This window comes from Branchiostoma lanceolatum, chromosome 1 (assembly GCF_035083965.1).
Source record: "Branchiostoma lanceolatum isolate klBraLanc5 chromosome 1, klBraLanc5.hap2, whole genome shotgun sequence".
In the NCBI taxonomy this organism is placed as follows: Eukaryota; Metazoa; Chordata; class Leptocardii; order Amphioxiformes; family Branchiostomatidae; genus Branchiostoma; species Branchiostoma lanceolatum.
The window spans coordinates 4,052,475-4,065,078 of record NC_089722.1 but is presented as its reverse complement, the minus strand read 5'-3'; the positions used below and the strand labels follow the sequence as shown (position 1 = coordinate 4,065,078).

At 42.1% G+C, this 12,604-nt stretch overlaps 1 protein-coding gene across 2 annotated transcripts in view; it reads left to right on the top strand.

The window, feature by feature from the left end:
- Nucleotides 1-12,604, top strand: part of LOC136430299 (cytochrome P450 4F2-like) — a 32,293-nt gene that overhangs the window by 15,299 nt on the left and 4,390 nt on the right. Inside the window, exons 3-9 of one of the 2 annotated variants that reach the window (XM_066420825.1) lie at nucleotides 8,288-8,438; nucleotides 9,334-9,375; nucleotides 9,843-9,970; nucleotides 10,291-10,412; nucleotides 10,908-11,024; nucleotides 11,580-11,730; nucleotides 11,992-12,182. The exons of the other annotated variant lie outside the window; for it this stretch is intronic. Coding sequence (XP_066276922.1) covers nucleotides 8,288-8,438; nucleotides 9,334-9,375; nucleotides 9,843-9,970; nucleotides 10,291-10,412; nucleotides 10,908-11,024; nucleotides 11,580-11,730; nucleotides 11,992-12,182 — 902 coding nt within the window. The remainder of the gene's footprint in view (nucleotides 1-8,287; nucleotides 8,439-9,333; nucleotides 9,376-9,842; nucleotides 9,971-10,290; nucleotides 10,413-10,907; nucleotides 11,025-11,579; nucleotides 11,731-11,991; nucleotides 12,183-12,604) is intronic. 2 annotated transcript variants of the gene reach the window in all.

The window sequence follows — 12,604 nt, the reverse complement described above, 5'->3', positions numbered from 1 at the left end:
CGAGTTTTGTAAACACAAAAGATGCAACAATACGTGCACAGGTGCGCTAAGACATCTCTGGTCATCAAGCGCGGTCTTATTTTTAACTGTTATCGGTGTTGTTAGACTGATAACGTTATATCGTGATCACAAGGTAAACGCTAGTCGTTTGAACTAAGCTTATTATTCGGTGACTCATCCCAAAAATCATGCTATATAGACGACATTTGAAGAATCATTAGTAGCTTCATTTGGTTGCTTTTGAAGCGCCTTATCCAGAGTAAGGTGTTGTGTCACTTGGTTACAATAATTATGTAACCGATGAAAGATGGCGGCCTCCTTTTGAGTGTTACACGCCGAAATGAGCAGTTAGCCAAATGTAATATGTACAGCCACTGTACAGCCCAGATAGGTCGCATCAGACTGTAAATTGCGTCTCTGTGCTCCGAAAGAGTTGCAACACATCGACAAACTGTCTTTTTTAACTGGGACGCAGTATGAAGTAAGATATATCACGGCGAAGTTGACCAATTTTCAGGTTTTCAGCGTAACAACTCCGCCATAATTTGTTTTCAAGCCGTGTTGGGTACCGCATGGGGTTTTTCGAGAAACCGGGTTACCGTGCCGAGTAGACTCGCCGCGCTGCAAGTCTCGGCTGTTTGCCTGTTTTACTTTTTTGCTAATTATGGGTCAGTTCGTGGGTAATGTTGCCTTTTAGATATTGGAATTTCACATTTTTCCTGACGCAGGATTTAAAACTTTCACAGCGGTGTGCTGCGATCGATCTTGTTTTAACTTTAAAGCGTATTTTAGGGGCTATTCGCACATTTTCTAGCATCCCTCCGGCCACAGATCGCACCACCTAACCGTTTTATATCTAATCATTTTAGCTGGTCGTGTGAAGGGTACATCTTTGCAATGATAGTAATAATGATGATAACCTTTATTGTACATTCATGCCCTATCACGGGCTAAGTACAGCCATATAGGTACAGAATACATGGTATGATATGGTATGATATGGCTGAAGGTAATGGGCGTGTAGATGTTGTATAACCTTTCAATTATGCAACTGCAGAAAGTCACTCTTTATTAAAACAGTATCTCTTTTCATAGAACACTGCTGCCGATACAGAACACTAAGTACTGAATATTAGACTTTCTAATCATATAACTGAAGTATGAATTTGTGAAGGATACGTCTTTCCAGCAACACATCCCTGAATCAATGCCCTGAACACTAATCTTTTTGTTAAGACTGTATCTTTCCACCGTAGATAAAAAACAAAAATATATCAGTCTATTCGCAACGAGCTAAGCAAAAATGTGCATTTTTTTCCAATGATAGAAGTAAAAACTTATCAATGTGTGATACACGCATCTTTTGTGTCATACAGCTAACACCGTCGCTGTTCAAGAATAATTTTTTGTTGAATGAAATAGAAGGAAAAACAAACGTCCGTGAGAAGGGTACATATGTACTTGCAATGATATAGCTGATTGGTATAAACACTGTCTGTGAACGTAGTTTTGAAATGATAAAAGGGAAATCCAATTGCAAGATGCCTTTCCAGAGTCAGCGAACAAGTAGGTATCGTGTAACTGTCCAATCAAATATCTAGCTGAAATAATGCTTTTTGAACGATACGTCTTCACAGCAAAACAGGTGACAAAAAAAAATGATCGACGCGGGTAGGATGCATCTTGCCAATATTGTTTTGTACGAAGGGCATTTTTTTCAAAATGAAGCATATCACAATTTATCATGACATGAGAAACTCGTGTCTTCCAAGCCATAAGCCATATTGCTTTTAAAGGTCGCGGAGGCCGAGGATGGTCGCGTGCAGGGTGCCTGGGCCCTGGACACGTGAGATCACTTGCGGGCCTGTATAAGTATCGCGGGGAGTGGCAAAGTTTTTTTTTTATAATTTGAATCAGATATATATATAAATCATTTAGTTTATCAATTGACTATGAGTAAGTTTTCTTAGGTAAAATATTATGTCAGAGATATGAATTCTTACAGTGGGGAGGGGGTGAGCCGTCGTAAAGCTGATTTAAGTATGATTCACATGATAAATGACCAGGATAGGAACCTTACAGGAGAGACTGGTGTGTTTCACTTGGCTAGGGTCCAGGTAAGGCTCCTTACAGGTGACATAGATTGCTTTTTTTTTACTAGGGACCAACTAAGACGTCTTACAGGTGAGATGAAGTGTGTTTTCTTTGACTAGGGAGCAGGTGAGGCAAGGTGAGGCTATTTGCAGGTTAGATAAGTGTGTTTTCTTTGACTAGGGACCTGGTGAGGCCAGGTCAGGTACCTTACAGTTTAAATAGGTGTGTTTTCTTCAACTAGGGACCAAGTGTGGCCAAGTAAGTCTACTTACAGGTAAGATAGGTATGTTTTCTTTGACTAGGGACCAGGTGAGGCCAGGTAAGGTATATTACAGATTAGATAGGTGTGTTTTCTTCGATTCGGGACAAGGTGAGGCCAGGTGAGGCTACCTACAGGTTAGATAGGAGTGTTCTCTTCAAGAAGGGAGCAGATGAGGCCAGGTGAGGTACCTTACAGCTAAGAGAGGTGTGTTTTCTTCGACTAGGGACCAGGTGAGGCAGCTTAAGGTAAGGTGAGGCCAGGTGAGGCTACTTACAGGTTAGATATGTGTTTTTCTTTGGCTCTGGACCAGGTGAGGCCAATTGAGGTATCTTCCGGCTATAAGCTACCCAAAAAGACACTTATAAAACCTTACCTGGCCTCACCTACTCCCTATTCAAAGAAAACACACTTATCTAACCTGTACGCAGCCTCACATGGCCTCACTTGATCCCTAGTCAAAGAAAACACACCTATCTTAGCTATAAGGTACCTCACCTGGCTTCACCTTGTCCCTAGCTGAAGAAAACAACACACCTACATGTATCGAAGCTGTAAGGTACCTCATCTGTCCTCACCTGATCCCTACTCAAAGAAAATACACCTATCTAACCTGTACATAGCCTCACCTGGCCTTGTTCGGTCCCTAGTCAAAGAAAACACACCTATCTAACCTGTAAGTAGCCTCACCTGGCCTCACCTGGCCTCGCCTGCTCCCTACTTGAAGAAAACACACTTGAAGAAAAAACATTCATCTAACCTGTAAAGTACCTCACCTGGCCTCACTTTTTCCATAGTCGAAGAAAACACACCTATCGCAGCTGTAAGGTACCTCACATGGCCTCACCTGGTCCCTACTCAAAGAAAACATACCTATATTACCTGTAAGGTACCTCACCTGGTCCCTAATCAAAGAAAATACACCTATCTAACCTGTACATAGCCTCACCTGGCCTCGTTTGGTCCCTAGTCAAAGAAAACACACCTATCTAACCTGTAAGGTACCTCTCCTGTCCTCACCTGGTCCCTACTGAAAGAAAACACACCTATCTAACCTGTAAGTAGCCTCACCTGGCCTCACCTGGCCTCGTCTGCTCCCTACTTGAAGAAAACACACCTATCTAACCTGTAAGGTACCTCTCCTGTCCTCACCTGGTCCCTACTAGTACTGAAAGAAAACACACCTATCTAACCTGTAAGTAGCCTCACCTGGCCTCACCTGGCCTCGTCTGCTCCCTACTTGAAGAAAACACACCTATCTAACCTGTAAGTAGCCTCACCTGGCCCCGTCTGCTCCCTACTTGAAGAAAACACACCTATCTAACCTGTAAGGTACCTCACCTGGCCTCACTTTTTCCATAGTCGAAGAAAACACACCTATCGCAGCTGTAAGGTACCTCACATGGCCTCACCTGGTCCCTAGTCAAAGAAAACACACCTATCTAACCTGTAAGTAGCCTCACCTGGCTTCACCTAGCGTCATCTGCTCCCTACTTTAGAAAACACACCTATCTAACCTGTAAGGTACCTCACCTTACCTCACCTGGTCCCTAGTCGAAGAAAACATGCCTATACCAGTTGTAAGGTACCTCGCCCAGCTTCATATAGTCCATTGTCAAATAAAACACACCTATCTCAGATATAAGGTCCCTCACCTGGCCTCACCTGTCCTCACCTAGTCCCTAGTGGAAGAAAACACACCTATCTCAGCTGCAAGGTACCTCACCTGGTCTCACCTGGTCCCTAGTCCAAGAAAACACAACAATCTAACCCGTCAGATACCTCACCTGGCCTCACTTTGTCCCTAGTCAAAGAAAACACACCTATCCATCTCGTAAGGAGCCTCAAATGGCCTGCGCTGGTAAAGTCTACATTGCTACACTGTCATATTCCTCTCCATCTCATGAAAGGTTTTTGTTGAAAGTTAATGGTGTAACTTGTGTGACTTGAATTATAGACCAAATTCTCGTTTCGAACTGTTGACACGAAAAATAAGTTTTCATCTAGATTTTTACATCGTTTTGTAAAAAGTTTCCTTCATAAATTGTTTCGGCTACGTTCGCCACACTTTGAATTTCCAACTGTCTTTTTAAGATGATACAGTCTTTATAGAGTAGTGTAGTGTTATGGCATGTTAAGCTGAAAGGACGCATCCCTCACAAAAAAATGTTCCAGCTATTTGATTGGAAAGTCACACAGTAGCTCGCCTGTTTGTTCTCTGTCACTGGCAGGGCATATTGTTTAAAAAGTAATACTTTCCTTTTTATCATTTGAAAACTACGTTCACAGATGTATAGTGTTACCAAAACTTTCCGCTAAATCATTGCAAAAACATATGCGCCCTTCTCACGGATGTTCCATTTCAACCCAAGAACTTTACATTTGAACAGCGACGGAAAGGCATACTGCACAAAGAGTAATGTCTTCCCTCATATCATTGACTAGCTATGTTAACAGACAGATGGTATTACCAAACCGGTTAGCCATATCATTACAAATATGCACCCTTCACACGGACGTTTATCGTGCTATTTCACCCGAAAAGCTTTGGTTACTTTTGAACCGCGACTGTTTTAGCATCTGTATGACATAAAATACGCGTGTTTCAAGCACTTTCATACAATTTGCGTTTTTGCCGAAGCTAGTTGCAAAGATAGGTGATATGATACAGTCTTCACTTTATAGCGTTCTGGATCTTCGTTCAGGGCTCTGTTGCTAGAAAGATGAATCCTTTACAAATTTATACCTCAGCCATATGAATGTTCTGTGTCACTGACTAGAAATTCTGTTTAAAATGTTATCATCGAAGAGTTACTTAAATCAATTGAACAGGCCGATAGTATTACGAGTAATTGGCAAAGATTTACCCTTTACACAGCCATCTTGAGTGATGATAGTTAAAAGGGCTAAGTGGTGTGATCAGTGGCAGGAGGGACACTAGATACTAAAAAAATGAAAGCGCGGCACAGCCCGCAACATACACGACAAGTCCGATTGCCGCATACCGCTCTCTTTGTTTTGAAGATTGTATGGGATCCTTGCTACTTTTCAGGCTATGTTATACTTGTTGCTATATCTATGTACTCAGAACTTAACCATTATATTATTATTATAACTGAAGGACGAATTGAAAGCACCCACACCTCAAATATGACATTTGTAGCATGTACCGTAAGGGAGATACAAGTATCTGCATAAATTATGCAAATAAGGTCGTCATTGGCATAATTTATGTCCAGGTGTACTCACCTTTCCTAAAATTACCTACACCTCAAATATGACATCCGTAGCATTTACCATAAGGGAAATACACGTTTCTGCATAAATTATGCAAATGTGGTCACATTAGCATAATCCATGTCCAGGTGTATTCACCTTTCCTAAAGTTACCTACGCCTCAAATATGGCATCCGTAGTATTTAACGTAAGGGAAATACACGTTTCTGCATAAATTATGCAAATGAGGTCAGCATTAGCATAATTTATGTCTAGGTGTATTCACCTTTCCTAAATGTACCTTCACCTCAAATATGACATCCGTAGCATTTACCGTAAGAGAAATATAAGTTTCCATTAAACTATGCAAATGATGGACTCATTAGCATAATTTATGTCCAGGTGTATTCACCTTTTCTAAAGGTACCTACACCTGAAATATGAAAAAAAAGTTGATGCGGATTTCTGTCCCAAAACAGGCAGTTGCGGCACACATTCTTGACCCGGAAACGCACATCCGGTATAGAGAAAACCCCCATGTAGTGCCCAGCTAACTGCTCATTCCGGCGTGTAAGTTGACCGTGAGACAATGTGCAATGCCCGCTCGGTCATTCAACCTATATACTACTAGTATATAAACAAAATACTAGTAATGACAAATTAGTACAAAGTATTTATTCATCACCCCTCTCCATTTGTTAATGGGAGCCAGTGATTAGATTGCTTCTGTACCAAATAATGAAAACATTCTAACCCAGTACTCCCTAAGTGGAGAAGCCCTCACCGGTGTCAAGTCCCACCCCTATCTTGGAGTACAACTGTCCGACGATCTGCGGTGGGACACCCATATCAACTACGCCACTAGCAAAGCCGGCAGGGTACTAGGGGTCATTCGGCGCAATTTGACCCATTGTCCATCTAGGGTCAAGGCCACTTGTTACAAAGCGCTGGTGCGGCCCCACTTGGAATATAGTGCCACCGTCTGGGACCCGTACACCACCAAAGGGATACAGGCGGTGGAGGCCGTCCAGCACAGGGCCGCCCGAGTGACTCTGAATGACTACCGGCAGACTAGCAGCGTGACACAAATGCTCAATGACCTGCAGTGGACCCTTCTCTCTGAAAGGAGGAGGAACGCCCGCCTCACCTTTCTCTATAAGCTAGTTAATAACCATATCAATATTAATACAGATAGTCTACTGAAACCAGCCCAGGGGCGCACCCGGGGAAGCCACACGCTCAAATTTCAACCACTCTACGCCCGAACAGACTCCTACAAATACTCATACTTCCCCCGCACCATACCCGAGTGGAACGCCCTGCCTGGCGCGGTTGTTACGGCTCCCACCGTTGAGTCTTTCCGCGCCAGGCTGGAGGCCTGCCCGCCTTAGCCTGGGACCTCCTCCCCCCCTACTTTGCCCCTCGCGGGGTTATCTGGGGGTAGTATAAGTTGAAGTTGAAGTTTGCTCATCGAGGACTTTCCTCTATTAGTGATTTCTGAAATAGAATTGACTTTTTGTTATATCATGATTTAGTAATTTAATCTTTGTAAGTTTACCATTTATTAATTGTGGGGCATTGCAAAGGGAAACAATTAAAACATACTGCATTTTTTCATAGATACTTAAACTGCAGGCATGGATGGTCCACAAACATCAAAGATGTTCCAGCACCTGTCAGCCTACCTGCCACCTGGTGCCACCTGGGTGCACCTGGCAGCATACACCTGCCTTGCTGTCTTTGTTGTTCACCTGTCGATGAGGCTTGTAGGGTTCGTCTTGTGGCAGGTGAAGACGAGGAACGCCCTGAAGCAGTTTCCAAACCTGCCCAAACACTGGCTGTTCGGCCATTTGAAGGTACCCATGTTCCACCTCAGTCCTAATCTCAAAGCAGATCTACACGGTGCACCGAAAATCGTATATGCTAGCCAGAGAAGCCCAGTCAGCCAGGTAAGTTCCAGTCCGTACCGTAGGATCTGCACCAAGACGCAACTGAATAAGGTTATTAACCGGCACGAGGAGGGGCAACCTTTTGAGAAAGTTGTCTCTGCTCCGCCTCATGCCTACGGTGCAGACTGGAGCTTCTCTGGCTAGAATATACGATTTGGGTGCACCGTGGAGATCTGCTTGGAGATTACCTCAGCCTAATTATGAGGTTTACTTCAATGTCTATTGCATACTGTAATTCACTTTATCTTCACGGTAGATAAGTGACAGTGTGAGGAAAATGGACATTTTCACTGAACTTTAACTTCACTGTGAATTACTGAGTGGTTCAGAGGTGACAGTGAAAACAGTGAACATAAAGTTACAGTGAAGGAAACAAGAATTACAATATCTAGTTCTAGTTCATCGAATCTATACCTGACCTGCGCTAATTTTTCATATGAGTTTTCTGGACTGTGTATTTTATGGTAGCACGTGGGCTTGTACTGATTTTTGTGCTTCCGTTTTTTTGGTACTTCCATAAAAAAATTGACATTGGGATTGACAATGAAGTTTATTGCATCTTCATGCCCAACAAGGGCTGAAGGTATTAACTTGCATATATGACTATGGAAACTATAATTCAAACGTGCAAAGCTTGTGCTGCTGTGGAAAATTCAAACACTGCATTCGGCTATAAAAGAAAAAATTTAGTTTGAGGACACCAGATATTCTCACCTTTTGGCACATTGTAACTGACTAATCATAAATGATGTCCATGATTTTGTTTTAGGCAACACCTACCAATGAGCAAGGCTTCCATGTCAGGATGGCATGGATAAAGGAGTACTGTTCCCCCATCATACCCTTCTGGGTTGGCCCGTTTAATGTGTTCAACCACTGTGTCCATCCTGAGACTGTCAAGACTATACTGGGCACTGCAGGTTAGATTCTATATCTTTGTTGGCTCTTTTTATGTCTCTTCACGTTTCCGGCTGTTTACATAGTATTGTACATAAACCTTATCCATGCACTTATTTGTTTGTTGGCCTGTATGTATGTATTTATGTATAGGTTGAGTAGACCGTACGAGAGTCACTGTACTTTTGTTGTGTCAATAAAGATTGTCTATATCAACCTTCTCCCTGCTGCCTACTAGTAACTGTGCAACCAATAGGGAATTGGGTGCCAAACGGTTCGGCTTAATAAGGTCCAAGTCCAAGTTTAGGTCCAGAGATTTAGGTTCAGGTCCGGACCTGAACCTGGACCTGATCCTGTCCAGTTGATGTTTTGTTTTATTAGACCAATATGAATCATAGAGAATTAATAGTGACAGGCACGACTATAAAAGTTTCTTGGTGATAAGACTTTCAAGATAAACTAGTGTTTGATATTTGAAAATGAGTCTAAAGATGTCCAATACGTCCAGTGTAACGTTCCCTGGTATAATGCAGCATTTTGTAATATGTTCCTTCACTTTCAAAAACAGTGTTTTCGAGAGATCTCTAGTCAAGATAGGAGTGTATATTATGATGTGGTGACATTGCATTGGAGATCTCTTATAATCAGATGCAGTTTTTCAGGGTGACACAAATATATGACCTGGCAGAGTTATCTTGTACGATGTTGCAATGTAGGTATACTACATTGTACCTAGTATACTGTTTGCTTGCACCAAACCTGTAGGCTATACTATGTATGTATCGTAAAAGGCTTTTTGTGCATTTTTACAGACTGTAAAATAATTTTTTTTTCTTTCAACTCAAGTCTTTCTACGGACAGCTAAACATTCCATTTCAAATGTATACTGAGAAAAAAAATCCTTGCTCTTTTTTGCAGAGCCGAAGAGCATGAGTTACAGGTTCCTCCATCCGTGGCTCGGTGAGTCTGTCGCTGCACGCTTCCATTGTTAGATACTGAAACATGGTCTGTTTTCTAAGGCATTATCTGCTTGGCATACTTGTATAACTTTTTTTTTCACTTTTGTCTATACCACATTAGATAAGAAATGTTATGCAGTATTGAAAAATGTATTAAATGCAACATGATTGACTTTTGAAGTGTTTTCCGTATTGGAAAACACTAAAGTCTTGTTGAACGCTCCACCAATAAAATCTCCAACTTTTCCTTGTGTACGATGCTTTACATGGACCATCCAGCCGTAAAAACTCTTGCTACAAAAAAGACTTGCACTTGCTGAGGAGTTCTGGGGCTCCCCCATCCATGTACAAGCACGTTCAACCCCCATATAATGGGGAACAAAAGACGTTAAATTGGATAGAGAGAGAGAGAGATCGTACTTGAAGAGGAAGTAATCATGACACTATCAAATTGTGAAATTTCTGCAGGGGATGGACTGCTAACCAGTAAAGGAAGCAAGTGGCACCGGAACCGTCGACTGCTTACGGCTGCCTTTCACTTTGAGATTCTCAAGCCCTACGTAAAGCTGTTCTCGGAGTCAACAAATGTGCTGATTGTGAGTACAAAGTAATAGTTGTTAATTATTAATAATCCTGTCCATAGTGACCACCTGTCCACACAGAAGAGTCGTCTTCTTGGGCAGGTTTGACTGTATGTGATGATTTCCAGGGTAAATTCAAGGTTTTTTGTAATACAACAAACTATCTGCCACCAAAAAATCTAGACCATAGTACGTCCAGGACAAACGATACAAAAACGTTCTGCTTCAGTACCAAGGCGACATACCAGGGGGCCCAACACACAGGCACACACACACACACACTAAGACAGACACACAGACAAACACACATGTCAGTAACTATTTGTGTTGAACAGGATAATTGGAGCAGGGTTCCTGACGAATCCTCTGTGGAACTGTTTGACCATGTGAGTCTGCTGACGTTAGACAGCATGCTGAAGTGCAGCCTCGGTTACCATAGTAACTGTCAAACAGACGGGTCGGTAAACAACTTTGTTTTTTAAAATTTCCTGGCAAATAGCCAGTAAACGACTTGATGCGTGTTGTTACACTCCTGGTGTTGTTATAACAGTGTAAGAGTGATTATGAGCTGTTTACTGTATTTGTATTAATTTGTTTATTGGCGTTGGAGTTTATTTGCTTTTGCCTGAGCAATCTCCGTTCTTACTAAATGTAGGTACATAGTTGTATGTACATGTTTGATTTGAATGTATTATGTTATGTTGTGTTATATGAATGTTTTGGTCAAATATTTTAACCCTGGAAAATTAGTCTTATATAATGTCAAAATATTTCTTATTCCAAAATAGTAATATTAAAATAAATAGTACTCGTAATATTAAAAGGAATTGATGATCTTTCTAAATGGTTCTACTCACATTGTGAGAGAGTGGCTTATGACAAGTGATAATATCATATGATATGTATAATATATAATTATTAATATCAGTAAATTGTGATTGTTTGCCAACAGACAGTCGACTCCTTACATCAAAGCTGTTTTCGAGTTGTCCCGTCTCGTCATTGAGCGTATCCAGTTCTTTCCCTACCACTTCGACTTCATCTACTACCTCAGCCCCAGTGGGCGTAGGTCAGTACCAACAGGAACTAACACTTTCATAATAAACATTGAAATATCGTGGAAAAATCCCTTTTTTTCACTAAAGATTTGTATTAATGAATTATCATAGCAGGATTGTCCTCCCCTTTTTTTCTATAAGTGTGGTGGGTTCCATTGGAAAGGACATCCATAACCAAAGCGAGATACTCATTTTCACCTGTCCTGAGTGGAGTAAGGAAATTGATGTGAAGTGCCTTTCCTATAAAGCACATGCCATTTTTTAATACATGTGTATTTTTTTTAACGAACTCGCTCAGTGCAAGGCCATAGGGGGCCACTCATCGAAGCACTGAACTAATTCTTACTGAAGCAGCATCTCTTCACCCTAGGCCAGAAACATCAATGCTCAACACAAGCATGACTTCACTGACCCATTAGGAGAAGCAGGGGTTACGAGGGCTGCTCGGGAAATTCCCAACCCTACATTACGGCCAGCTGGGAATCCAACCCAGAACTTTCAGATTCCAGTCAACAAGACCACCTTGTCACCTCACATGCATCTCTGTGGTGTTTGTTTCTATCTAGGTTCCGCCAACAGTGCGACATCGTACACAGGATATCTGAACACCTTATCCGGGAACGGAAGAAGGCACTTCAAGATGGCGAGGCCAAAGAAGACAACACGAAAAAAAGGAAGAAATACCTAGATTTTCTGGACATCCTTCTTCAAGCCAAGGTACATGTATGGTCTAGAGTTCACATTTGATGGCATTAAATGTTCTTTAATGTGATATAATTTAGTTTCTATTACACAGGTTCCATATACTGAATCAGATATGGGAAAATTATCATTTTTTCAACCTAAGGCCATATTAAATCATCTCTTTGGTTCTCTGATGTAAAATTTTACTGATGAGACAATACAAAAATAGAAGGTGGCAACTTGCGTCTGACTCTCTGAGAACCCTAAACGTCGCTTTTTGAACTATTTTACCAGGATGAGGACGGCACCGGTCTGACGGACGCTGAGATCCGAGACGAGGTGGACACGTTCCTGTTCGAGGGTCACGACACCACGGCCAGCGGGATCTCCTGGACCCTGTACTACCTGGCCAAACATCCGGAGTACCAGGAAAGGTGCAGGAGGGAGGGGGGAACATTGCTGCAGGGGCGCACGGAGATGACATGGTAGGAACGTTATATTACAGAAAGTAAGCTGCTTAACTCTGTAGCAAATTGGTTATGGGTAGCCTTCAGTGTGCTAAAGGCTAAGCTCAAAACACCCCCTTGCCAAATAAATTAGTCCATGTTCATGTGTTGAGCCCTTGTAGTGCCTAGTGGCGCAAAGGCACGGTCTGTCATGGGATTTTTATCGCAACATTTTGAGTACTGGAGGGCCTTAATAAAGGATTAGACCACCAGTCCCCACTTTTTCACGACATCTCACAAAGACACTCATGTCTAATTGACTCGTAAGATGACAATCAAGGTACAGTTCTTGTCTTATTCATCCCCAGGGAAGACTTGAGTCAGCTCCCCTTCACCACCATGTGTTTTAAGGAGAGTTTGAGGATCAGGCCACCAGTCCCCTCGTACTCTCGATGTCTCAC